Here is a 27,948-nt window from a genome sequence, read left to right as displayed (position 1 = left end):
TTTTCCAACAAGGCGTAGCCATGTTGGAGTACTTTGTTGTTCTAGGACATACTGATGGCTTTGCTGGAGACATATGAGACCTAATAGCATTTGTGGTCAGATGACTAAAGTGCAGGATTGACAGATTAATATGTTTCACTTATCTTTGATGGATAAGATTCTTTGTGTAACGTAGGCAAATTTTTCACCCAAGAAAGCCATTTACAGCCATAGCCCAAGTAACACAACCTTGTCCAGCTTGTTCAGGTTTGCCTTTTACTCATCAGCATCAACACAGCTGTGTCAAACAATATTATATTTTTAGTTGGATTTTTTTTTACTGTGAAATGATGTAACTTGTAATAAGGGTGCTGCAAGATTGGTCCTGGTAGATATGAGTTGATGTGTAAGCTGTAGATGCGATGACTGGCCTCTAGTGTATACCTCTGTCGTTCATTTGCAAAAATGGGAGTAATAGTGCTAGGTCTCTCATTGGGCTGAAGGCTGGAGATGATGAAGGCGATAAAATAACTTTTCCACCTTTAGAGTTACAGCAACAGCTATTCTGCTTCTGTGTGTTACCTTGACTTTTCCTCCCAACCTCTATCTTGTCAAATTTCACAGTGACGTGAACTCTATGTACCTTTCTTCCACGGAGCCCCCAGCCGCCGCCGAATGGGCCTGTCTCTTGCGTCCTCTGAGGGGCAGGGAGCCGGAGGGCATCTGGAACTTACTTTCTATTGTTCGGGAGATGTTCAAGAGACGGGACACCAATGCAGCCCCTCTGCTAGAAATTCTAACGGACCAGTGCCTGACCTACGAACAGGTACTATTATATATATATATATTATTTAAGGCATTTATACCCTGACTCGTGAAGAATTCTGAGGGCAGTCCACAAAAGCGATTTGATTCACAGTGTGTTGGGGAGGGGGAGGGCATGATGACAATGTAGTAAGCTTTAGGGGATATTGAGGTATCAGACTTCTTGACCCAGCTGTGAACACCCTGCAGAAAAGCAGTGCAGTATTACTTTTACGGCAGATACTTTTTAGTAAGGCAAAGGTGCACTTCCCTTGATGTCTGTTAAGCGTGGAATTATGTGTCTTGACATGTCTGCACCCTCTCTCTACAGATAACCGGTTGGTGGTACAGTGTAAGGACATCTGCATCCCATAGCAGTGCAAGCGGGCACACTGGCCGTAGCAACGGCCAGTCAGAAGTGGCTGCTCATGCTTGTGCGAGCATGTGCGATGAGATGGTGGTTCTCTGGAGGCTTGCTGTCTTGGATCCAACCATCAGCCCTCATCGGTAGGTAGTGGGATCAGACCTTAATGAAGCTGTAAAATGTGCCAGCTTGACAACCAGCCCATTAATGGATCTTTATCTTCTGCATTTGAAATATTTAGGTTTGAAGTGGTTACAGATCCAAAACATGCAGAGGGTGGAGGGAAGATTGCCATCAAAACTCCCATACTACGTCCCCATTGTATCCTGTGCTTCTTTGGCCTTGCACTGCTTCGTAACCCTCTATACTTCTGATACATAGTGATGGTGGATGGCATTTGCTTATCATACTGTTGGGTTTTGCTACCAAGAAAATAAGATTATATTAAAGCATGAAAGAGGGATCAATTTGTGGTACTTGTTAAAAGCTTGCTTGGAGACCTTTGTCTACCATATTAGCACAGGATGGATGCAGACACTGTTTACAACCCTCAGAGTTACTTCATTGGGAATGAGAGCACATGCATTGCCAGCATTTTTAAATTAAAATATCTGATGTAGCAGGGGTGGGAAAGGTCCCTGTCTGAATCTTTGGAGAGTTAATTTTGAGGCAGAGTAAACACTATTAAGCAAGGTTGTCAAATGGTCTGTCTATGCATAAAACAGCTTTATATGTTTGTGACATCTGAGGCTTTGTAGCTCCTCTGTGCCACTTACATGTTCCTTCTCCCTTGTGATGCTAGGCGGAGGGATTTGTGCACACAGCTGAGGCAGTGGCAATTGAAGGTAATAGACAACGTCAAAAGGGGACAGCACAAAAAATCCCTCGAGAAACTGTTCCAGGGGTTCAAGCCAGCTGTGGAAGCTTGCTACTTCAACTGGGAGGAGGCCTATCCAATTCCAGGCATCACATACAGCAATGCTGACAAAAAGAACTCCTTTTGTTGGGTAAAGGCCATCCAACAGCGAAACTGCCGACCACAGTGTGGAGAAAACATCTGTGAGGCGGGGAGAGCTCATGGTCTGGATGTTTCGGGGACGTGCTTGCAACTAGGGGATCGGTCGCGCCCTGCCTCTCAGGAGCCCGCTGTGCGCCCCAAAGAACTGATTGGGAAGCGGAAAGTTGTGTCTGAAGGTCCCCAGCGGGTTCTGAGAAGACTTTCAGCTGAAGGCGATAAAGCTGCATACAAGACAGCTGTGAACAAGGGCGGCAAGCTTCCAGTGGGAAAGACCTTGGCCAGCAAACATAGTGGGAAGCGTCGCATGAGCAGCGAGGACAGCTCTCTGGAACCGGACTTGGCCGAGTTGGCTTTAGATGACAGCAGTTTGGCCCTTGGCGCCGAGGCTAGCAACACGTTCAGCTTCACAGACAGCCCGTTGAGCAGAAGTTACAGGGATACCTTTGAGGATGATGGTGGGGTGTATTTCTCAGAGGCAACTGAGCCCACCCTTAGGAGTAGTCCATCCAGCAAGAAGAACCCAAAGGACCCAGTGGGCGAAGTGGGTAGTGGAGATGATGACATTCCTTGCCCTGATGAAAGTACTGGTGGGGTGAGTTTGAAGCCCAAGGAAGTGGGGGAGAACGGTGCTGCTGGAGGAGGAGGAGGAGAAGAGGAGGAAGACGACTACCAAGTGTACTATCTGAATCCCCAGGAGGTTGCTAAGGAAGAGGATGACAAGGCTGAGGGAGGGGTAGAAGAAGAACAGGACATATTTGCTGGGATAAAGCCCCTGGAGCAGGAAAACCGCATGGAGGTAAGGGGAGCCTGTGTGTAAAATCACCTACAAAAATCTGTCTTTCTAGGCTCCTGCAAATGTATACAAGTTCAGGGAAGTGCCAAAGCTCATCTCCTGCTTACAGCCAAGGGATAAGAACTATAAAGCCAAGAGGAAATATTGTACAATTTACGATTTGTGTGTCGATTATGGATTGTTTCTTCTGTCCCTCCAAATACTTGATTGTAATGGTATGCCTTGGAAAAGAAGAACAGGATATGTTTCAGTCATGTTTCACCTTTTAACGACATGTAGCATTTATGTAGCACTTTTCTTCGAGTTTTTGCATACACTTTGCATATGTTGCTCCTTGCAAACAGCTCTGTAAGGTAGGTTAATGTTATAGGGAAGACCCCCTGCCTCCTGTCCAGTTGCAGAGCACACACTTTGTATGCAGAAAGAAGGTCCTTGGTCTAGTCCCTAGCATCTTCCTTTAAAGATGGATCATAGGTAGCAGGGCTAGGAATTACCTCTGCCCAACACCATAGAACTGCTGCAGATTAGCTGGACAGTGCTGCACTATGAAGGCCAGTGGTCTTCTAAATCAGCAGCATATGTTGTTGTCATAGTTGCAAATGTGAGGCTAGAGTAGTGACAGCTTGCAGCCACCTAATGAGGTAGCTGCTGAGGTGGTATTTAGCACAGAAACTTTCCGGCTCATTGTCTTGGCCACTATGCTACAACAGGCACACCCAAACTCATCCTTCCAGATGTTTTGGGACTGCAACTCCCATCATTCCTAGCTAACAGGACCAGTGGTCAGGGATGATGGGAACTGTAGTCCCAAAACATCTGGAGGGATGAGTTTGGGGGTGCCTGTGCTACAACAACCCTCTATGCCCATGACAGTACCTATACCTGAGGTCTTTGGTACTTTGTTATTTGCAGGAGATTTCCCTCCCTTCTCCCCCCCCCCCCCCATGTGCCTCAATAAGAATGCAACTCAGTGCTGGAAATAAAGAAATAACTCCTAGTCTTGGGCTCTAAATTGTATTCTGAAAAGTCATCCCTGAGGCAGTTTGTTGAGTTTTTACCCCATAAATCTAAACTCTGTATTGATGATCTGAAAAAGCAAGAACTGGATCTGTTCTGTTTGCAACCCTTCATTTACAGATCCTGTTTGCTTGTGCCGAGGCTCTCTATGCACATGGTTACAGCAGTGAAGCCTGTCGCCTCACAGTTGAGCTTGCCAAGGACTTGTTGGCCAACCCTCCTGATCTCAAAGTGGAACAGCCCCCAACCAAGGTACAGATTAACCACGTTAATTAAAGAGAGTGTTGAATTCTCAGGATCCTGAATTCTGTAACCAGTCCCATTTGTATCTAATCACAAGATATACCAAGTAGTCATAATTTTCATGCTTTACACAGTGGAATTGTTGTTCTATGCAGATGAACCCTTGCAGAAAAGCTGAATGAATTCATCAGCTGTATCAGTTTTCATTGTGGGAACTATTGGATGCATACTCATGCCTCAGCTGCTTTTTTAATGGAGATGTCCTGTGAAATTGAGGAGACCAGATAAATTTCTAGTGCTATCTGACAAATTACCAATTAGCAAGTCACCAGGTTGGGTTTTTAACCGTGAAATTACTAATCTCCTAATTAAAAATATGCAACTTTTCATTAAAATCAGCCTTCTCAACAGCACAGTGTAGTGCAGATCTTTTATTAATTGAGTCAGAAAATTACAGGTTGGTTAACATCCCCCCCCCCAGTTTATTCAGGAAAAGGCTATTAAAGAGCTGTACAGTGGTACCTTGGCTTAAGAACAGCTTAGTTTATGAACAACTTGGTTTAAGAACGCTGCAAATCTGGAAGTAGGTGTTTTGGCTTGTGAACTTTGCCTTGGAATAAGAACATGTTTTGCTTCCTGTTGAGTGTGTTTCATTTGTAAATTGAATCTTCCGCTGCTATGGGAAAGCACGCCTTGGTTTAAGAACACTTTGGTTTAAGACTTCTGGAATGGATTAAGTTTGTAAACCAAGGTATAAGCAAACAGTCTAGCTGAGGCGTAATTAGTAAGGCTTCTGCAAAGCAACTAGATAGTACTAGATGACCATTTATGCCGTATAATGTATGATACAATGCAAACTACAACAAAATTAAAATGGTGGCACTAGAAAATGTAACAGATAGCACCCTTCACTGCATTGGAATGCAGAACTTTGTTGGGCCTTATCACCATCAGATTTTTCCATGAAGCTTCATGATGCTTAACTTTCCACATAAAGTGAAACTAACTTAGTGTGTCATTTCCCCTATGTTTAAACTGTTTATCCCACAGGGAAAGAAAAACAAGGTATCCACCAGCAAGCAGACATGGATGGCAACAAACACCTTATCCAAAGCTGCTTTCCTGCTGACCGTGCTGAGTGAACGGCAGGAATACCACAATCTAGCCTTCCAGATTGGCATGTTTGCTCTGGAGCTGCAGAGGCCGCCAGCCTCTACCAAGGCTTTGGAGGTAAGTGTGGGCTTAGGTGGGCTTTGATGTGACATTACAGAAAACCAAGGTCAGGGAGTTTCCTGGTAGCTCATGGGTAAGAGGCAGCCTTTAAATGTTAGCCACTGTTGCTTAATCTGAGAAAATGGAGGCTCAGTGATGTTTTTTGTGCATCATTTAAAGCACTTCTGTGTTACTTTTGTTATCCAATGTCTCTGTAGAGAGGCCCTGTGGATCTGTTTTATTCCTGGCTTTTGTGTCACACACAGGTAAAGCTTGCATATCAGGAGTCTGAAATTGTGGCCTTGTTGAAGAAAATTCCGCTTGGCTCTAATGAGATGAACACTATTCGGGGAAGAGCTGAAGAGCTGAGGGAAGGAACCCTGTGTGATTACCGCCCTGTTTTGCCTCTTATGCTGGCCAGCTTCATATTTGATGTCTTATGCACACCAGGTAAAGCCCTTCAGATTTGTCTAAAGAAGAGGAATTGGTACATGCCATATCTTGGGGAAGGGGCATATGATGACCTGCTTCTTTTCCTAAATCTTGAGGACAGACTTCTACAGAACAAACTTCATAGTCCCATGCCTTTAGAGAAGCCTCTTAGCACTTGTATGTGTGAGATCATCCTGCACACCATGAATGTGGATCTCTAGTACTGACCAAACTCTCATGCATGAGAGAGCTCTGGAGGCACTTAACTCAGTTGTATGGGCTGGACCTTTTACAACTGACACATATAAATGGAACCTTCAGTTGGGCCGTAGAGCTTACCTGAGCTGAGCTGTTACTTGATTAATCTCAGGGACCACATAGCTGTCCTGACCCGTCAAATGTCCAGGAGCTTCCTTGAACTCCGCAGTTACATAGCAAGTTCAGGGACTATGTCCATATTCTCAAAACATGTGGCCAGTTTCAGTCGGAACTGAACTTCTGCAGGTTTTGCCTGGGTAAACCACCGGATCCAAGAACAAATTCTGTAGCTTTCTGGATGGCATTTTAAGGACATAGACGCTTCCTTGTGGTGACTGCAGTCCTGTTTCCAGCTTTACTATACTAGCAGCCTTGCCAAATTAATTCATTCTACTTTGTAACTTCCCCCACCCACCTTTTCCTTTCTAGTCTTCACAAATATCAAACCTGTGATTAGGCTCTCGAGACAAATGGATGCCAGCAGATTAGGTGTCTGATGCTTTTGTGGCCTTTTAAGAATACTTGGTTGTGTTAATTTAATAAACAGATTAATTTTATAGAATAGAACTGAGTAAAATCCCAAGATCTAGGTCTTGATAGAGATTAGTTAACATTAGAAAGCAATGCTTTAGGCTATTACCTTCATAAGTCTGTGAAATTTTACCAGTCTAGGCAATCCTTGCGTGATAGAGCTGGCTATTGATTTGCCATCTTTCTTTTTCCCAGTGGTTTCTCCTACAGGATCCAGACCTCCAAGCCGTAACTGGAATAATGAAATGCCTGGAGATGAAGAGCTCGGTTTTGAGGCAGCTGTGGCTGCTCTTGGTGAGTGCTTAGCTTCTCTTTCTTATGCCAGGCCTCATCTCTCACTGATGAAGAGATGTAACTTTGGTCATCCTGCTAAGCCATCTAGAACTTAAATTTTCTTCTCAGCTTAATATGTAATGGTAATAAGGAGAAGCCTGATGCCTCACAGGGAACAGATGTTGCTACGGGGAAGCATAATTGATGGTTTATTACTTAACTTAAATAAATGGAGAGATTATATAAAACAAGCAGGATAAATGTTTGAATTTTGTACTCTGCCTTCTAGGCATGAAGACGACAGTGAGTGAAGCAGAGCACCCTCTGTTGTGTGAAGGCACCCGAAGGGAGAAAGGAGATCTTGCTCTGGCCCTGATGATCACTTACAAGGATGACCAGTCTAAGCTAAAAAAAGTATGTCCCATTTGGAGATACTGTACTCAGACCTTAGGCTGTTTAATGGTAGCTGAGCATAGTGCATTTTTTTTTGTTTGCACCATGCATTGTAGTAGTTTCTCTCTCTCTTTAATTTTATTTATGCATTTTACATATCTTAATACATCAGTTATACAATTGCCATTGTTGATTTTTAGATGTTTATTCCTGGTAGTGGGTATGAATATGTTTGTAAAATTCATAAACAAGAGGTTGGGCTATTCAGCGGTATGGCAAACTGCTTCCATCTTCTTGCCAAAAGGACCTTTCTAATTGCTTCTTTCTGCTTCTCTTGATTGTAGTAAACTTAATTCCCCCCTCTGCTGTCTTCTGAGAACTCCCCTGTTCAATTCCCCATTCCCACTCTCCTGACATTTCCTTTGTTTAGATGCTAACTTTCATGTTGTTCCACTCTCTGTTTAAAGATCTTGGATAAGCTGTTGGACAGGGAGAGCCAAACACACAAGCCTCAGACTCTAAGTTCATTCTACTCATCCAGCAAGCCCACAGTAGCCAATCAGAAATCTCCTTCCAAACATGCTACCCAATCAGCTGCGCCCATTCAGCACCTCCCAGGAACACCCGTCACGCAACAAGCAGGGGTAACCACTGCTGTCCAGAGCAACACTTCGGAACCCTTTTTGGAAAAGAGCTCCCAAGGTATGACTTACTGTTCCACAGGATCACAGCTGTCTTCTAATTTCCACTGGAAGGACAAATGAAAGAAATGGGTTGCTGTCAGATTTTTTTCATTTGCCTGTATATTTGTTCTAGTCTCACAGATTCTCAAGTTCTTCTGACATTATGCAAGTGTGATGCAAAATAAAAATTGAATGACATCTTCCTTGCCTTCATAGAATCTGATTCTAATTGCAGTGTGCATTCACAATTTCTGTTTTTCTTTTCCATGTGGGAAAGAGAGGGGAACAGCACTAAAGCCTGTGGTTATCCACTACTGTCTCCTGTCTGCCAAAGTTACACCTGCCTATGAATTCCTCCTCTTCCTGTTGCTGCTGTTTTAACTTGCTACTTCTTGTATTTTCCCAGATAACCCTCAGAGATCCCCTTGTGACCCACCTATGGAACCCAGTGTCTTAAAGCAAGAAGGGAAAGTTCCTAGCAGACTAGCCCTTGGAAATAGAGGTGGCTACAATGGGAGGTGCTGGGGTTCCCCAGTCAGACAAAAAAAGAAGCACACAGGTAACTTTGAGCAGGGGGTACATAACTTTCTGCTGTCTCATTCTGCATGTTCTACATTTCTGGAAGCACTTTCATGCATGTTAAATTGTTTGCTCTTTGTTGCATATTCATTTTGAATTGAATTAATATAGTGAACCTGTCTGTCTGCTTGTCTGTTAATATCCTAATCTACTGTCACCTCCAGTATTTCTTACCGAAGCACAAATCTTCCCTGGTGGATCAGCACACTCAGTGAGGAATTCTCTGACTGCCAAAATGAAGTTGGCCTAGCCCCTCTCATTAGTTAACCCATAGCTTCATAGGCTGGGGTTTCTAACCAGCTTTTAATGGTTACTAGGCTTACCTATAGCAGTTCAGATCATTTAAAGGAGGTAATCAAACTAATAAATGCTTAGATTCTGTTTCAGGTTTATCGTTATTATTTTAGCTCTCTGGTTCACTTCCCCCAAATGGTTTGATAACTGATTTATCCACTCTAAATTCATATAGAAGAATATGTGCCTGTATAATTTGTGTCCCGGCTTCCATACTTTTATCATAGTATGTCAAGTGCTTATTGTACTCCCAAGTGAGTTTTAATGAGCCCCCAGTGTGTCACTATGTAAGGCCACATTTGGCTAGCTGGGTTGCAAGTTGTGCAAACTTGGATTAAGACTGTTACATTTCCAAAGTAATTAGTGGTGTGTGTATACAGTGGTGGACAGGACTCATAATTAATTAAGCTATTTTCTTTCTTTCTTTCTTTTTAATTGGGTGGAAAATAGTGGATTCTCCCATTGTTAAATTCTTTTAAAACAAAATTTGTAAATATTTAACCTAAGAAGTTAATCTTTTTCAAGATGCTATTGGCATGCACTAACCACATCTTCCAGATCTGTCAACCATATTTTTCCTACCGAGAGGACAAAAATTATTTTTATCTTGACTTGCGCTGTAGAAACAGAAAACATTTAGCTTCTCTCTCTCTCTTTTTTTCCCCCTCCCCTCCCAACAGCGAAGGACAGCAAGCATAATGCCAGTATAAATATGTGGCATGGCTACATACAGAATACTGTGTACAGTTCTGGTCACCCCATCAAAACAAAAATAGGTAACTGAAAGTTAGAGGCAACCACATTACTACTCTTTACTGTGCAGAAAGGATACAAGTTGGTGGTCTTTTAGGTGGGATTGGGGAAGTAGTTGGGATGTGACAGTGTTATAAAATGATGAGTGGCTGGAAATGGAAGGTAGACTTCTTTCAACACTAGAACTTGGACATATTCCTTGAAGATGATTTTAAGTAAGTTTAGGACTGCCAAAATCAAGTATACATTATATAATGCATAATAGAGCTAAAAGATGGCCTCTGGTTTAGATAGCTTTAAAAGGGGGTTAAACAAAGCCTTTGTGAGACACTTTCCCTTTGAATATTAGACATGATGTTTATATGGAAACTGCAGATTTGGAGGCGGGATATACCTGAACATAAGAGTTGAAAGTGGCCCTGTAGGCCAACTCTCTCCTCGATGCAGGAAATCCTGAGCTAGAGCATCCCCAGCCTATGCTTAAAGACCTTGGGGAATGATAGCTCTCTCCCACCCCCTCCCCAGTAACTGGTTCTGTTCTTGAACTGCTTGAACCATCAAGAAGTTTTTCATCATCTACCTTCCTCTTGCTTAAGCCCGGTAGATCTAGTCATAGCCCTCTCCTGTGTATTTGGAGAGTGCTATCATGGTCCGCATTCAGGCGTCTCTTCTCCAGGCTAAGCGCACCCAGTTTTTCAACCTTTCCTCATAGAACCGGTTTTCCATACTGCTCACCATTCTTGCTGCCTTCCCCTGCACCAGTTGCAGATTGCCTAGACTCTTCTTAAAATGTGGCACCCAGAACTGGACACAGTACAAATGGTATTCAGCCTGGATACCTCACCTTTCAATCAGAATAAAGCAGCAGAGGCCTGTTGTCTTGATTTCCTCCTTGTGACCAGAGGCATCTGGCTGACCGCTGCTGGAAATGTAATGCTGGATTTGACATGCGTTTGCATCACTCAGCCATGGCATAAGCACTGGTTACGTTGACTGCAAACCAGCACTTTTGGTTTGATTCTCTCCAAACAAACCACAATGGCAAGCCAAAGTTTGTTCTTCTCTTACTGATCATGGTTTGGGAGAAATAAACCATGAGTGTCGCTTCATATATTGCAATAATAAGCCAAGGCAGTGGTCTGTTGCTCCAAGCTCAAGGAAGGGCAGATTGAAGCAGGACCAATTCAGCATGCTGCTGTAAATTCATTTAGGTAATCTGAGGAAATTTTACTTGTGGCCTGAAAATGGGCATTTTCTGCTATTGCCCCCTCACTGTGGAATTCCCTTCCCTCAGCCATACATGAAGCACCATCCATTAGTTGTTTCAGACGCCTTGTGAAGACATTTCTTTTTATCCATGCTTTTCCTGATCCAACATGCTGCTTTACTGTTTTTTTTTTAATTATACTGCTTCATAGTTTTAGTGTTGCTTTTGTGTATTCTTCTTAGAGATTTTTAAATATTAGGAGATTTAAATATTAAGTGGCTTTAAGTAATGTGTCCCCACGGCATTTTATAAGCAAACCCATATAAAAATGGTGGACATCAAATACCAGTAGAAATTACAAAAGATATAACAGCAAGCGGGCAGCAAACCAAGAACAAGCTAAAACCAGTAAAAAGAACCTAAATACTGTTCAAGGCCTAGGAGAATAGGTCAGGCTTCGCCTGTTGCCTAAAGGTGAATGAATGTTTTGGGCGAATGTGCCTAGGGAGAGTTGAAGAGCCCAAGTACAACTAAAAAAAACAAAAAAAGTCCTCTCTCAACGTAGGCACCTGCCTAATTTCTGAAGGTGAGATGGCGAAGGGCCTCTGAAGATTATCTCAGCTGACAAAAGGGAGAGAACAGTTCTTAACATGGCCCAGGCTGTTTAAGCTTTAAAGATTTGTTCTGTCTCACTGAAAAGATACTCACTACCACCACATTTTCAGTAATCCCCAACACACCTGCAAAGTAAGATAATATTCCTCACCTAGTAGGTTCACGGCTCATATAAGTTTGAATTAGTGACTGCTGAGATTTTGGTTTATCAACTCTCTAGCTTTTCTGGTCAGCTTACATCTCTAGGTTCTGACTTGCTTGAAATGTTTCAGCTTGTTTTTTGGGGTGGGGTGGGGGGGGAGAAGAATGTTTCCTGTTGTAAAACTGGTTTTGTGTACTGCCGACCTGCTCACCTGCTGCTGTGCACTTTGACTGTTGCGTTGCAGGAATGGCCAGCATTGACAGCAGTGCTCCAGAAACCACCTCGGACAGTTCTCCAACCCTCAGCAGGCGGCCTCTGCGGGGAGGATGGGCAGCCACTTCCTGGGGCAGAGGGCAGGACAGCGATAGCATCAGTAGCTCTTCCAGCGACTCCTTGGGCTCATCCTCCTCCAGTGGAAGCAGGAGAGCTAGCGGAGGAGCACGTGCAAAGACGGTGGAGGTCGGCAGGTAAGAGCCGCTGTCTGTTTTCCAAAGTTGTACATCGTTTTAGTATTTGGACCTCCCAAGGATGAGATTGTTAGATGAAGGGCAGTGTATTTAATTTAAAAAAAAAATTAAAAAGGCTATCTTCATTAGAAATATACCACAAGGAGGCTTTTCACCCAGACCCTGCAATCATAATCTTTGTGTGCAGGGGCACCAAGGTGAATAATTTTTTGGGGGGGGGGGCAGCAATGCCCACCAACTTCGGAAGGGTTGGTCCCCTTTTTTCTTGGGGTGGCTAAAGGGAGATGGGATCTCCAGGGAGGCTCACCTGGAGCATTTGTTGCATATATTTATTTATTTATTTATTTATTTTAAATATAAAATCTTTATTTTATTTCCAAATGGTTTACAAATTTTTACAAGTTTTACAAATACACATTACACACAATAAAAAAAACAGTTTACATTACAAACAATAAAGGAAAAGAAGGAAAGAGGAAAATACAGAGAAAGAAGAAAAAAAGTAAGAGGCCAAAGAAAGAAAGAAAGAAAGAAAGAAAGAAAAGCAGAAAAGAGAAAGAAAAAGAAAAGTAAATTATGCAACTTTAACTTTAACTGTTGCATATATTTAGGTCCCTGGTGAAAACATTCCTCTTCAACCAGGCATTTGGCTGATTAACATTCTATGGCCTTTTAAATGTGTTTGAGGGATGGGGGTTACTGTTTTCATTTCATTTTTGTTTTATTATGTATTTTTTGTTCTCATTTTGTATTTTTATGTTCTGAACTGCCCTTTGATCTGTGGATGAAGGATAATATAATAATAAGTTGGGAGTCTCAATGGGAGAGCCACGCAGAAATAGACCGAGAAATTCAGCAAGTGAACTCAGTATTACTTTTTTGGCCGCACTCATCTTGATATTAAAAATTAAATGAGTGCTCCTTGGATCACTGGGGTTATATGACAAGAGCAAATAGTGACGTATTCTCAGTAGCGGCCCAGTTCTTGCAGAGTTTCTTCTCTGGAGAGTCTGCAAAGTCTGAACATTTTATCTTTTGGAAAACCCACAATATGATGCCTTATCTGAGCTTCCTTTCTATTGTGGGTGTGTAAGTTACTATTAAGTTCACTTCATACATATTTCACTTTGTTCCTTTCAGGTATAAGGGCAGGCGTCCAGAGAGCCATGCTCCTCATGTCCCAAATCAGCCCTCGGAAGCAGCTGCACATTTCTATTTTGAGCTGGCCAAGACAGTCCTCATCAAGGCTGGTGGAAACAGCAGTACTTCCATTTTCACCCACCCATCCTCTAGTGGTGGCCACCAGGGTCCTCATCGCAACCTCCACCTCTGCGCCTTCGAGATTGGTCTCTATGCACTGGGGTTGCACAACTTTGTCTCTCCCAACTGGCTGTCTCGAACCTATTCCTCCCACGTCTCATGGATTACAGGTAAGGAACCAGGGTGCTCCAACCAGGTTTTGTTTTCAGGAATCCTTCCCCAGAGGGTGACCTAACTTAGCTACTAACTTTTAAGAACTCATGGCTCAATTTGCTAGCATAATCTGTATAGCCGAGTTTACAGTTTGGGAAGCCTCTGGGTAATGCTTGACCATAGAATCATGGGATCAGGTTGCTGTATCAGAACTGCCAGTCAGTGTCTCGTTTGCAGTTGTGTCTCTAACTTCCCCACAACTGACATCACTGATGCCGTCAGGTGTGGTGCAGGTGAACGTGGGTTTTTTGGGGAAACGGCCTTGTGGGGCAAATTGGGACCTATGTGAGACCTAATTCGGCCAGTGGGCTACAGGTTACATCTGTAGCCCTTTAGCAAATGTCTTCGGTGTCCTCTGCTTTTTGACACTAACATGAAAGGAAGTTTCCAAGCACTACTACAAAACGCGTAGATTTTATATATAAATGTATTATTTTATCTGCTGTGGAGTTGATTAGCCAGAGAGAGACATGCAGCTTGCCCAGAGCCATCCAAAGAAATTCAGGAGTAAAAGGCAATTTAATCCTGGCTTTCCTGAATTTGGATGCATCAACTTTATTTTAGGCTTAACTTTGCGTTGACTTTTTATATATATAGAAAGTGCTTAATCTCACAAGGATACGGATTTCTCTTACATCACTATATTGTGTTGCCTTCACCCTTCCTCTTCCCTGCTTCTGTTCCCCTTGTCGGCATTTTGAAAGAGGGTCTTTGTACATTAGGAGCATGACCCCTAGTATGTCCAAGTGTAAAATAGCTTGCAATCTTTGTACTTGTTATAAGCACTCAAGAGAAATCCATATGTGGCTTTAACTAGGTAAGAATGAAATATGAGGTTAGGAGCCTTGATGGTCCAGCACAGGAGCTTCCAACCTTTCTGTGCCCAGAGGTACATATGGAATTTCCACAAAGGGTTGTAGGTGCCACCACAAAATTGCTGACATGGAGAGCTTTACCAGTCACAAAATGTCTGCTGTGGCCTCTGGGGAGCAGCCCAGTATCTTGCCCTTTCCTTTTTCCTTTCAAAATGCTTTCCTGTCTTCCCTCCAGGTTGCTCTGCTTTTTGCTTAGGTGGGAAGATCAGCCTAGCATGAGAATTTGTAAGAGGAAGTAGAAAGGAGCAATGCTTCTCCCACTTCCTCTCTCAAATCTTTTCAGATCACTACAAACAGGAGGAAAAAGACAACTCCTGGTGAAGGGGAGAAGTGGGGGAAGAGGTTTCATGGGTGTTTGGAGAGGTGTTCATTGGTGCCGTTGCACCTATGGGGCACCACATTCAGAGCACAGGGTTCAGTAGGTAGATGTTTGGCTGAGTACTTGGGAGACCTTTGAGTTCAGATCCCAGCAATGGTCTGGGCAAGTTGCATTTTCAGTTTCCTAGCTGCAAACTTGGAAATTTTATGAAGTTGGGAAGCTGCAAAGGCAAACAAGGTAAAGATTGTAACTTACTTTGCACATCATAAAGAAATATTTGCCCCTATTAATAGTGTTAAGATCTGTGTTTCACTCTGTTCACAGAGCTTACAAAACTCAAATCTAGCAAAGTACTTGCTTTTCCACTAGTAGCATAAAGGTAAGCATCATAGATGGGGAAAACTAATATAGAAGGGAGCTCTGGTAGAACCACTTGCACTACTGCAAATGGGTTTTTCTTTTTGCAGAGGCAGAGACTCCTGACAACTGGAGAACAGAAGTCACCTACAGACTATTGAGGCTCCTTTACATAAGGAGTTTATTGCTGAAAGGGTCTCTTTTGGTTAGCTTACCAATGCCAGGATATTTATATTACCAGTACTGCTTTATGAGTGCTTGCTGTAATGACCTTAACATACATCTAAGCTTTAATGTACCAGTATTTGTCACAGCCTGTGTTTATTGCATTGCATTTCTCTCTAGCTGCACTGCTTACAACCCCCACCTCAATGTGTGTACCTGCCAATTCAGGATATTGCACTCTCATCCATGAAAGCGTATACCATAATAAATGTATTGAGTCTTGTAGGCACCTGACTACTTTGTTGTGCATCCTCTTTTCTCTGGTTTCTAGGGCAAGCCATGGAGATTGGCAGTGCAGCCTTGAACATCCTGGTGGAGTGCTGGGATGGGCACCTGACCCCTCCGGAGGTAGCGTCCCTGGCTGACAGGGCTTCCAGAGCTAGGGATTCCAACATGGTGCGAGCAGCCGCTGAGCTGGCATTGAGCTGTTTGCCGCACGCCCACGCCTTGAACCCAAATGAGATCCAGAGAGCCCTGGTCCAGTGCAAGGAGCAGGTGAGCAGTTCAGAGGTCTCGGTCGATGCTATCAGGCACCCAGCTGCTTCTTGCCTTTGAGCAATTGGGTTCGCCTGTTCCTTCTTTTTGCATTTAGTGTTGCAGTCTTTTAGTGTTTGCATTTAGTGTTGTCTGAGGTCTTTAAAAAAATTATAAAAAACTGGACCCCCAAAATGCTAGAGAGATAAATGTTTTGGATTTTTAAAGTCAGGAGTTGTCTCCAAAAGCTCCAAAGGAACAACTTAAATAACTGCCACTACTATGTTATTTTGTGCTATTCCAAAGTAAAATAAATTTATTTTGATACACTAAATTTCTTATATGGGTGCCCTTATATTTTCTCCATACACTCATCCAATATTTTCTGTATTAGAATTTGGCCTTTAATGAAATATGGACCTTACACTTCAATATAGGTCTTTCTGCTTCATAATGCAGCCATATGCACCTAGCTATTGTAACAGGCCTCCTTTGCAGGGATTTTTCTCAGGGGGAGGGTGAAAAGTACATATTCCTAATAGCAGTTACAGGTGGGTAGCTGTGTTGGTCTGCCATAGTCGAAACAAAATAGAAAATTCTTTCCAGTAGCACCTTAGAGACCAACTGAGTTTGTTCTTGGTATGAGCTTTCGTGTGCATGCACACTTCTTCAGATATTCCTAATAGGTTGATATACATATATAAATAACTAGCACCAGGGAGCTAGTTTTCCATTTCTGGTAGATTTGCTGACTGAATGGTGATGAGACCTGGAGAGACCTGGCCTCTTAGAAATTAGCAGAACAGGTCTTACTCCTCTGTTGCTTTGCATGCTATTCATTGACATATTGACTTGGCACCCAGATGACATATACTGCCACTCACACCTAAAAACCTCAGTCCTTTCAATTGGCTCCCTGCACCCACTTCAGCCATTAATTGCTCTGCTTCCACAGCCAACTTCACACATCACTGCATCCCCCCCCCCCAAAAAAAATCCCCATTCTGGGATAAAACACTAGGTTACACTTTAAGGTCATTCACACACTCACATGGCAACAAGATGGGTATAATTGGGTTACTTTGCAGGGCTGGTATGTCAGCCATCTAGTGATGTTTTGTACTAAACCAAATAAATAAACAACACACTCTTAGCCACATGGGTATAATAGTGATAGATTTTATCTGCATTGACACCGGCAGGGATTTTTTTTTTTTAATGTTTACAAACTCGGGTGAAATCACTTTTTGTTTTTTGTTTCTATGAAATAAGATTAGAGAGAGAAAAACATGAACCTCCATCTTTGCTGCTATTTTTTGCTCCCGTTTACCTTTTACCAAATCACAGTTACAGTAAAATCCCGGATATCTGAAGGCCAGCAGGAAAGACTTAAAAATGAACCAGTTATTTCTATATAGACGTATATGGGACATGTCATTCTACCCTTCTATTTGTCTACTTGGTTAGGCCTGCTTTCTTAAATATCAGACAGCTATGACTTTCATTGGCTAAAAACACTGAAAGGCAGGAGCAAGTTAGTTTCCCACAAGAGAGTGCATGCACATTCTGTCTCATAACTTGGGTTCTACAAGTGCTGGAAGGTTTTGTTTTTAAATAAAAGCCGGAGATCCAAGAAATACGACTCCTCCGTGCAGACACCCATGCTCCTGCAGATGCCGCCTGGGGAGATGTGGGTGGCTATCAAAGAGGGACCCTTCTTGATGCGGCATCATACTTGTGGAATGCTCTTTCCAGACAGGGTTGGCTGAAACCTGCCTTAATGCCGTTTTTGTCCCAGGCAGAGTCTTATTTTATTTTATTTTACCAAGCTCTTTAGGTAGAATTCTGTAAGGTTGACTGTTGGGTTCAGAGCTGTTAGTTTGATTGCATTTACACTTTAATTGTAAATTGCGAAGGGCAGTATAAAAGACCTTAAATCATCAGTACCTTCCCTAATATTACAGGATAATCTAATGCTGGAGAAGGCATGCTTGGCAGTGGAGGAGGCAGCCAAAGGAGGCGGTGTTTACCCTGAAGTCCTGTTTGAAGTTGCTCACCAGTGGTACTGGTTGTACGAACAAACTGTTGGTGGAACTCTTGCTCAGAGAGAGGGAGCCACAGGCTGCAGTGCAAGTGGAGCCCGGGCATCCTGCGAAGCGGTGCGTGGACTGGCAGATACCAGAGTGACGTCAGAACCCACCACAGTGACTGTCGCGGCTGCGGTGACAGCAGCAGCAACGGTGGTGCCCGTAATTTCGGTGGGGTCGACAATCTACCAGCAGCACACCATGGCAGGGCCAGCAATGGCACATGCGCACACCCAGGGTCTGCACCCTTATACAACACTCCAGACCCACATCCCTTGCAATCCTCAGTATATCGGGCACCCTATCCAGCACATGCCACGTCCGGCGGTCTTTCCTGTTCCTGGCTCAGCTTATCCCCAAGTAAGTTATCTTTTGTAGAGTAAGCATCTTGGGGAGGGGGGGGGGGACGATGACGACACATCTTTTTCTGTCAACCCTAGTGTTGTGGCATAGGTGAATAGAAGGATGGCAAGCCGGATTATTTAGTTTTGCTGGTTTCAGTGTGGCACCATAATGAAAAGGGCGAAAGCACAGCACTAGGACATGCCAAGGATGAAACTTGGGACCCCGTGCATGCAAATGGCAGCTGGAAAAAGCCCCTGTCCAAGCCCTTAGAGTCACTTCTCGTTGGGGGCAGTAATGGGTTAGAGGGACCAAAAGTCTGAATCTTTGTATAAAGATGCATTTTGGTGGATATATATCTCATTGTTGCTCTCCCAGTTTGTGTCAGAATTATTAAATTTGTACCAATTTACAAATTGTTAGTGTTTACTGATAAATCTCACATTATCCCATGCCAGTTTATGGGGGTGGGGAGAATGCCTAAGATAGGCATAGTGGCTATTTTGTCTCCCGTCACATTCCTCCTCCTTGAAAGAAATTTGCTTAGAATGGCCCAATGAGCATGGTGTGGGTTCTAGGCTTTCAGGAGTTGGGTTGGAAATGGAGTTCTCGGTACTAGATAGTTGGGTTGCTTGGAGGCCCCTCCTGAAAAACCCTGCCTTGTGTTTTGGGCGCAAGGCAGGGTTACCCTGTCCTCTTCCTTTGCAGGGTGTCCACCCAGCATTCATTGGAGCACAGTACCCGTACTCGGTCACTACCCCGTCTCTGGCAGCTACAGCAGTGTCCTTCCCGGGAGTGCCTGTCCCATCCATGACGCAGATTGCTGTGCATCCATACCATGCTGAGACTGGGCTGTCTCTGTCTTCCAATGTAGCAAGTGAGTATTTCAGTCTTGCTGTGTCTTGCGGGAAATAGGCTCCTGTAGCATCCTAGCTGAATGGTGTTTCTAGTTTTGCTGAGGCTTATGGAGCTCACCTACTGTGACACAGGACTAGGGGTGATTTTTTGTGCTGCTGTGAATCATGAGATGTGTAGGTGTGCAAGATGGAAATCGGCCTCAATGGAATCCCAGTCATGATGTCATAAACCTTCATATTGTTCTGAAGCATATGAGGAAAGAACATGGCAAGAGGAACACAAGTGACTTTTTCTGTTAGGTTTCCTTGCAGGCTTGACGGGGGGCCCACAACTGGTCTCTGTGCCTCTACAATGCAGTCTCTGGGTGCATACAATATTTTTAAAATTTGTTAAGGGTTTCATTTATGCATTAAAAAACAACAACCATATATACCATGATTAAAATGAAAACATACTGCCAGCACAATCCCTTTATCCTCTTAGGAAATTATGAAAACTTCAGCAACTATTAGGTAGAATCCTTAGGCTACCAAAGAGAAAGAGCCCTCCATGAATAATCTTTAAAACTTCTCAGGCTTGGGGGTAAACAGCTTTAACCGGGGCTTTCTTAAAATTGACCTGCAGTGGTCTGTAGCAGGTGGGATGTTGGGCTACCAAACATGGTATAGCTATTACTAGGTTTCCAAAGATTGTGTCATGAAATTGCACATCTGAGGAAGGGGGGTGGTTGGCCTTGAGATGTGAAGGCCTGGAAAAAAACTGGGGGGGGGAGGTTTCCCCCCCTGTTTTTTTCCTGAAGCTTTTTTTGTTTTGTTTTGTTTTTGAAAAAAAATGAAAAATGAAAAATAGATTATGGAATGTTCTATTTTAACATGATGAATAAAATATTTTAAGATAAGGGGTTCAAATATTTTATAAATCATTTCTAAAAATATGTATGGTATCAGATTATTCTAATTTCTGTGAGGACAAGCAAGTCCTAGGTTCAGTTCTGTGTTTTCCAAGGTTTGGATCAGCAGCTGAATGGCAAGCAGAGTGACTGAGAGGGTAGGAGGGAAAGGGCATTAGTCTGAGAAACTGGGTGGAAGAAAACTTGAGTAGCCTGCAGAAAAGAAATGAGGCATCACAGGAGTCGGGAGCAACAGAATGGAGTGCCAGGGAGGGAAGGCAAATGTGCTGCCAAGGTGAATCCAGTAAAAAAAAAAAAATCCCATTGAAATCACAGAATTTTTTAAGGGGGGGGGCCTTCCCGGGGGCCCATCCCCTCATCAAATCACCTTGACTGAACTATAAAGATCACTTGTGGTACTTTCTAAAGCTGCCGTGGCATAGAAATATGAATCTAAGGAATGGATCCTTATGGACCCTCATAATTTCCCAAAGCCACCTTGAAATCATAGGTCACCTGTGTGATTTGTCGTCAACCTATGCTAGATCCATGAGGATCAATGTTTTTGTGTTACTAGCGAGCACTGGCCCTGAGATTTTTGACTGTGTAGTCTACCAGTATAAGCTTTAATTCAATGGTGATTGTTCAGGGGCCCTGTGTAAAATCATGCAAATTAAAAGCGATCTATTTCAGTTCTGCTGGATCCAACTTTTGCTTAGGACTCATTGGAAAAGTGACATTACGTGTTTGTCCAAGTGTGCACATGTTTTCTGTCTGGTGGGGTGGGGAGAAATAGAGGGAGCAGTACCTGCAGAGTACTCCCATAAAAATCCAATTGTGTCCCAGGGCCCCAAAAAGTTGAGTGTCGCTTATTTCATCTTCCCCAATTATTCTACTGTTGGTGTAAAGACTCTCCTGATACATTACTTGCTGGCTTCCCATTGTCTGCAAAGGGACACGATGCAGTAGTAAGGTTTGGCTCTTGGGAACTACATTATAAAGCCTGCTCACTGAGAAGGCAAACAAGTGATCCATCTTTAGAATTTCTAGGACATGTACTTCTGGGTCTACTTGCTTACGTTTCCTCTGTCTACCATGTTACTACCAGAGTTAACCCCACAAGTATGATACAGTTTGGGGCAGGATGTAGCTGGCTGAAGTCCTATAGCTGTTTGATGCCAATATTCCCACCCCACCCCTTATATTGTTGTTTGTTTTCTCCAGTAGGAAGTGTTCATGCAGGGTCTACATTCCCAGCAATTCAAGGGACTTCCTTGACGAGTCTGTCTTCTCAGCCCAGCTCCCTTGTCACAGGAGGCTTTCCTTCTGAGGATGAGCAGCACAGCCAGCCTGCAGGCAATCAAGGCGTGCATCACCTCCACTCTGCCTACCGAGTTGGTAAGGACAGTTAATTGTGGCTCTTGCCACCCTCTCACCTGCAATTCAGGGCAGGGCTACAGTATGTGAAAATTGACTCTTGTGCCAAGGTCAATAGGGAAGGTGTGCTAATTCTCACGTGATGAAGTGGTTTTAGACTGTTGTTTGGTTTAGGCTGGAATACATAGCCACAAGACTTACAAGCCGATCACAGAACCTTACAGTGCATGAATCTTTTGAGGGGAATGCAAGTGGGTTTGGGGGATGGAATCACAGTGAGAAGTGTGCCAGTCAGTAATGTGAGTGCACCAGCTGTCAGCAGTCCTGAGGCAGAAAGTCTGTTGAGGAAAGACTTCCTACAATACTGAGAGGTTCATAGGATTGGGGTGAATGTTAAAATGGTCTTGGTGAGCAGATACAGACATAAGGAGGTTGTTGTTGTTGTTTTTTTGCCAGGCCAGGGGCGGGGCAAGATGCATGTTATGAATCTAGTGTGGAGTGAGCCTTCAAATTGATTCAGAAAGATAAGGAGTATGAGGATGGATGCTTGGTAGCTAGATAGTTCTTCTTACCTATGTATAGTTGAGTCTCTGGCACAGCATGCACAACTAGTCCATGTTGTAGAAAACATGTCACACCCTTATAACTACTCAGGTTCTCCTTTAAGTTAGTGTCCTCTGGAGCTCAGAGTACTTGAGCCCTGAGTTGCTTCCTCTTGCCTTCCAAGTAAAACAATTGCAGGGCAGGGAGCTTTGAGTTCAGTAGAAAACTGGGCATGGACGAAGCCAGCTTCAGCATCATCGGGTCTAAGTGCCAGGGCCTCTGAGGATCACATTAGGAATATCAAGCTACCTCAGTACCAGAAGCCAAGGAGATCCCTGCAACTCCACCCCATGCTCTTGGCAATCAGGCTCAGGAATCCGGTCATATAATTGGACAGTTTGGCATTACACCCGGGTAGAAAAAACTGAGTCTCAAGTATTGATGGGTCTAAGCAGAGTATAGCCTGTTGGGTGCATTCAGGATCTTCCTCAGGTACATCAGTCTCAAGGATGCTGGCAGCCTCTCTGCTTCATTGTAGTGATAATTATCTGCCTCCTTTGTGCCCCTAATGATTAGTATGGCCAATAATGAGACACTGACTGTGACAAGAAGCCAAGGGCTGTGCAGTGTTTTGGGGGTAAAGCAGAACAAGCCCTTCTGACTGCTTTCAACAGGCATGTTTTGTGCAATTGGGAATCTTTCATGGACCTATGCTCTGTGGGACCACATGTACAGCCTTTATCTGAATTTTGGAACCTCATTCATAAGCATTCTGGTACCTTGCTGTGCCAGACAAGCATAGTTGAGCTACTGTCTTGAAGAGGTTCTTGATTCTCAAGAAACCAAACCTTGATCAGGCTGACTCACCACTGTTGGCTGAAGATATTTTGCTGCCCAAAGTGGAGGCCAAATGGTTCACTCTGCTGCATTGCAGGACTGGCCCTGGGTCTCCGATGAAATGGAAGGAGAAACTATTGCAGATGTCAATGGAACAAAGCCCATGGTCATGGTGTGAGGTAACTGGGCTAGAAATGACAGGCTTGTAAGACTCAACCATATGAGTCACCTTGTTCAATATGACCTTTTCTGAGCAGAATACAGTACATGTGTAAGATAAGCCTTGATTGCTGTTCCAAGGAGGGAGATGGAACTCTCCTCAACCTCCGCTTTGTGATGAATCCTCAAATCTAAGGTCTTGATACCAGATGCCCATCCTTGACTGCATTGAATGGTTCACACCCTGCTGGTGTTGCAGGGCTCTTGATAACTATGAACTATGGTTTTCAGGGCTGATAGTGGTATTAACTGTAATGTCCTGGTTTGATTACAAAATTGATACCTTGCAGATTCCTAGAAATCAAAGTGGGCCACTTTTGGAATGCCTATAGAATGGATATAACATAATTCCAACTGTGTTCTGAGGGTGGAGATCCAAAACAGCCTATGTGGTGTTATTTTGGGGCACTGAACAAAATAAAATAAAATGTACACTGTCATATAAAATGGGGAATGGAGGAGGAATAAAGTTCCTAGTGGCTACAAGGTGGTGAATGGATGCAATGAGTTTGCATGTTTCAGTGATTTTTTGTAAAGCTGTCTCTTTTTGCAAAAATAAAAATTTAAACACAAATGAACCAACCAACTATACTTCCTTTTTCATCTCCACCTACTGCAGCCTAATAAAATCATAGCAATTACAAGAAAAGGAATTGATCACTGCATATTTATATGGAACAAAGAATGTTAATTGGGGACTTGGTCACTTATTTCTTAATTTTACTATGTTAACACAGCCTTCTGGGCTATCTTGTTCATTCTTCAACCTTAACCAAGTTTCTCCTCTAAGTAGACTATGCAGACACCTGTGGGGTTCTTGGGGTGTGAGGAAGGAGACACACAATGAAATGGAAAGGGAGCAGTGTGTTCCCTCAATGCTGTTCAAAGCCTCCGCTTGTCAAGGCTCACAAACAGTGCACAGTTTGCTTTCTGCCTCTAGCACATAATCTCCTAAATTGGAGTTTGAAAGAGAGCCTGTTGCTCTCTGCCTTTTGCTTTGAAGGGAAGGTGAAGGCATGCCTTCCAGTCCTGGCTTGGGGCTGACATCCAAATCCTTGGGGCATAAGATATATCCGGGATGGAGCAAGTTGTTATCCTTTACCATTTAATACTGTGGTAAAATGTACTAGTCTAGGAAGTATCCCCCCAGGTAGGTGGGCTTGTAAGACGTCCAGAATTTGGGGTCAGCATGAAATAGTCTGGCTTGCCCTAGTCACAATGTATCGCTATACTACTCTGGCCTAGGTTTGTATTTACTTGCAGTTGGCCATATTGAAATTGATTGCCGGTGGAAACCTGGGCATTTTCAATATTCCTTATATGTGGAGAATCCAGACTGTCCTGAGTTGCTCTCCATATTGTGGTTGGTGTCCTTATCCATTCTATGGCAGAATGATGTAGAGGAGGGGTTTGTGTCATCGGAGTCCCCTCGGAAATATTGTCTCCCTGTTTTGCCTGTTGTCACAGATATGAAAGAGGGGGAAGCCTAACACAGGCCTGTTCAGAGAGTGTTGTCTTGCATAGGAACTGAGGGCATAACTGAATGGTGAATGTTTATGTCTGTGTTTAAACAAAATGAAAAATGAAAATAAAAAAACTCCTGCTGGCTTTCTATTTGTTTTTTTTTTAAAGCTGCTTTTGAAAAGAGCAGAGGAAGATGTACATTTATGCTTTCCCCCACCTGCTGTTTCTCAGCTCCAGATCGTTCTGCAAGCTGTCGCTTCATCTTCTACCAAATCCACAGGGATTACAAATGTTGTCAACCTTTTTACCACCTTGCAAAGATAAACAGAGACACCATTGGGCATAATTGCCATCTCCTAGCTCATTTCTATGAAATGGTTGCGAATGGGTGGGCACTACCCCTCTTAAGTCTTGTGGGGCTTAACTTGGTTGTCTGAAATTTTGAATTTGCACTTCCCTGCAGGAATGTTAGCACTGGAGATGCTTGGCCGCAGAGCTCACAATGACCACCCCAACAACTTCTCACGCAGCCCACCTTACACAGAAGATGTGAAATGGCTCCTGGGATTAGCTGCCAAATTAGGTAAGGCCCAAGGCAGAAAAACACTTGTTTTTCTGCGAGTAAAGGTTCACTTAGTCCCAAGGCACCATTTCCCGCCAAGCTCTTCTGCTTTTCGTGTATCTTCATCTGATTGCCCATACTGTAGCAGTAGCATTGATTCTAGAACTGAATAAAATGTGGGAAATAAAATTAATTCACGAAGAGAGACCACTGTAAATATTGTAGCTTCTGATCCATAACAGAAGACTATCACATGGAGATGTAAATGACACCAAAACTGAGCAGCTTAAAGGGGTTTTTCTTAAGGCACTGCAGGGGTGGCTAACTTTTTTTGGGCCAAGGACTGCATTGACCCATGGTCAGCTGTATGGGGGTCCCATACTATAGTAGGTGTGGCCTATGGTATGTGACCCTCCATAAAAGTGGCCACAAGAAATCCCCTTTTTAAAAAAAAATTGGGGGAATCTTTGATGGGCCATAAAAACATTTTTGGTATCACAGCAGGTGACTTTGGGAACTATGAATAATTCTATTTTAAAAATCGCCTGGGGTGTGTTTTTTTTTTTTAAAGAAAACAAAAACAACTCTTGGCATCATGATAACACAGTGAGAGACCTGGAGGAGCAGTAGAATATAAAAATACAAAGGAGTGGGGAAGCAAAAAACAAACAAACCCAACAACCTTCGGGCATGTGGATAAGGCCCATGCATTAGTCCAAGTGTAATTTATAAATTTGTCAAAGTTCTATAAAAAGAAAAGCAGAGTGTTTGTGGATTACTCTTATATTAGCTAGATTCCTCAATACTTTGTTTTAATCGCTGGTAAGTGAAGAGTAAGTAAGGCTGGCAGATTCTCCCTTGTCCGACGTGCGCTCTAGCTCATTGCAGCTAATTTGTAGATGCTGTGCTCTGCCCCTTGCTAAGGAGGAGAAGTAGTTGCCCTCTTGGTTTTTCAGTATGCTTTGCCTTTTCTTCCTACTCTGCTGCATCCACCTTTATTTTTCTGCAGGTGTCAACTATGTGCATCAATTCTGTCTTGGCGCAGCCAAGGGGGTCCTGAGCCCTTTTGTGTTGCAAGAGATCATCATGGAATCCCTGCAGAGGCTCAATCCTGCCCATGTCCACAATCACCTGCGCACACCAGCCTTCCACCAGTTGGTACAGAGGTGTCAGCAGGCATACATACAGGTACACATGCCCCTTCCTTTCCATCGGGTCAAGCTTGCTTCACCTAGTTGCTCCTTGCTGCTCCAGAAAAGTATAGCCGCACCATCATCTAAATACGTGCCTGGATAATGTGAAGGCTGTTAAGTCAAAGCACTTGTAGGTTAATAGTAGGTGAACAACCTCCCAATTTGTTGAGAAAACTGAGAATTAAGTCTTTATTACAGTATTGCTTGATTCTCTAGGCAGCCTTTTGTTTCATTGTGCTGATCCTGCTTGTCATCCCTCCTTTGGGAGAATAAATAAGAGCCATTGTAGGGCAGAGCTAGAATGCTGAACCTTGACACTTGAGTCAACGTTGTTGAGGGATCTTGGGCAAGCCTCTCCCTTCCTCCACAACTTACCGATTACGTAAGACGTTTCTGCCACACAGCAGCAAAGGGGGAAGAGTGATCAGGTAGGTAGAACATGGAAAAACATTGTTACCTTGGAAGCTATATCTGAACATCATTTCCCCTTGTGTCCCCCTAAAGTACATCCACCACCGGCTGATCCACCTCACTCCGGCAGACTACGATGACTTTGTGAATGCCATTCGCAGCGCCAGAAGCGCCTTCTGCCTGACCCCTATGGGCATGATGCAATTCAATGACATCCTTCAGAACCTGAAGCGCAGCAAGCAGACTAAGGATTTGTGGCAAAGGGTCTCTTTGGAAATGACCACCTTTTCACCATGACGGCTTGGGGGTGGCTTCTGTTAGCTAGAGTTCTGTTCGTGGCACCCTTCCATACCGGATCTTTTTTTTTTTTTTTAGCTGTTGGAAACCACTGATTTGATGTATTTATACCAAGGCATTCCTCTTCGTGCAACTGTGACTGTGCTCCACTTCCCTTGTTTTCTTCTCCCCAGCAGGTGGAGTCAAGAAAGTAGTTTTGCAAGTACAAGGAAGTACGTGGTGTGTGTATGAGAGTGTTTTCTGTGTGAAAGTTGCGGGGGTTGGGGGGGGGAAAGAGGGAGAGTTGTCTGGCTAGCTGATACTTGGCCAGTGCTTTCAGCCCCCTTCCTGTGCAGTTTTCTAAATGAGGGTGTGTGTGTGTGTGTGCCTGCATGTTAAGGGCGTAGGGTGGAGCCTGTCCTTTATAATATTTATTTTAGCATTTATAAATATGTATACTACTTTCTATAAGGTTCTAAAAATTTCATTCATCATAGGGCCAGGAGAGGCAAGAGTTTTCTTTTTGCGCATCCTGGGCTCCTCCGTCACCATTCCTTCCTGCAGCAACTACCCAGAGGAGCTCAGGCTGAAGTGGAAAGAGCTCCTTCAGCCAGCACTGCCTACATGTTTGGATGGGCAAAAGTACCACTTTTGCAGGCCCCAGAACAGTATTGAGCTGGCTACTGCAGTTTCTTTGCTGCTTGGACTGTGGCCCCAAAGAGTTTTTGTCATCAGGCTTTGTAGGATGTTCCAACCATGGTGGTTCTGAGTTGTACAGTCATGTTACTTTGGCTGGGATGTTAGCTCTCCTGTAATCAATTTCTTATTCCTTGTTTCAGTTTCCTGATTAAAACACTCATTTTCTTAGACTGATTCTCTTCTCCATCCTTCTGTTAATCATGCTGAGGATGCGATAAAACACGGAACTTAAGATTGCCTGCAGCAGGAGGTTCTTAACTTGTAACATGAATGGTCTTTGACATACACCAGTTTCATTGCGATTCTGCTTACCATGCTAACACACAGTACTTAGACTGTAAGACATAAGGCAATGTTGGTATGTGAAGAAAGGGGTTTGGGCTCTCTTGCTCCTAAACACGGATGGTTTAT

General features: G+C 43.5%; 1 protein-coding gene across 7 annotated transcripts in view; it reads left to right on the top strand.

The window, feature by feature from the left end:
• ZSWIM8 (zinc finger SWIM-type containing 8) overlaps positions 1-27,711 on the top strand; it is a 55,595-nt gene extending 27,884 nt beyond the window's left edge. The window contains exons 8-27 of one of the 7 annotated variants that reach the window (XM_033148586.1): positions 604-805; positions 1,115-1,290; positions 1,950-2,961; positions 4,096-4,227; positions 5,269-5,448; positions 5,697-5,880; positions 6,847-6,945; positions 7,214-7,338; positions 7,785-8,019; positions 8,407-8,559; positions 9,554-9,649; positions 11,835-12,057; positions 13,198-13,487; positions 15,578-15,801; positions 17,745-18,227; positions 18,918-19,086; positions 21,181-21,354; positions 24,860-24,979; positions 25,968-26,146; positions 26,656-27,711. In XM_033148586.1, coding sequence (XP_033004477.1) covers positions 604-805; positions 1,115-1,290; positions 1,950-2,961; positions 4,096-4,227; positions 5,269-5,448; positions 5,697-5,880; positions 6,847-6,945; positions 7,214-7,338; positions 7,785-8,019; positions 8,407-8,559; positions 9,554-9,649; positions 11,835-12,057; positions 13,198-13,487; positions 15,578-15,801; positions 17,745-18,227; positions 18,918-19,086; positions 21,181-21,354; positions 24,860-24,979; positions 25,968-26,146; positions 26,656-26,859 — 4,660 coding nt within the window. In that variant the 3' untranslated portion in view covers positions 26,860-27,711. Of the gene's footprint in view, positions 1-603; positions 806-1,114; positions 1,291-1,949; positions 2,962-4,095; positions 4,228-5,268; positions 5,449-5,696; positions 5,881-6,846; positions 6,946-7,213; positions 7,339-7,784; positions 8,020-8,406; positions 8,560-9,553; positions 9,650-11,834; positions 12,058-13,197; positions 13,488-15,577; positions 15,802-17,744; positions 18,228-18,887; positions 19,087-21,180; positions 21,355-24,859; positions 24,980-25,967; positions 26,147-26,655 lie in introns of those variants that run through there. The other 6 variants (XM_033148585.1, XM_033148584.1, XM_033148588.1 and 3 more) reach the window with 6 other exon arrangements.
• The last annotated feature ends 237 nt before the right edge of the window (positions 27,712-27,948 follow it).

This window comes from Lacerta agilis, chromosome 5 (genome assembly GCF_009819535.1).
Source record: "Lacerta agilis isolate rLacAgi1 chromosome 5, rLacAgi1.pri, whole genome shotgun sequence".
Lineage (NCBI taxonomy): Eukaryota > Metazoa > Chordata > Lepidosauria > Squamata > Lacertidae > Lacerta > Lacerta agilis.
Note: the sequence above shows the minus strand (reverse complement) of the source record. Positions and strands in the feature narration are given on the sequence as shown.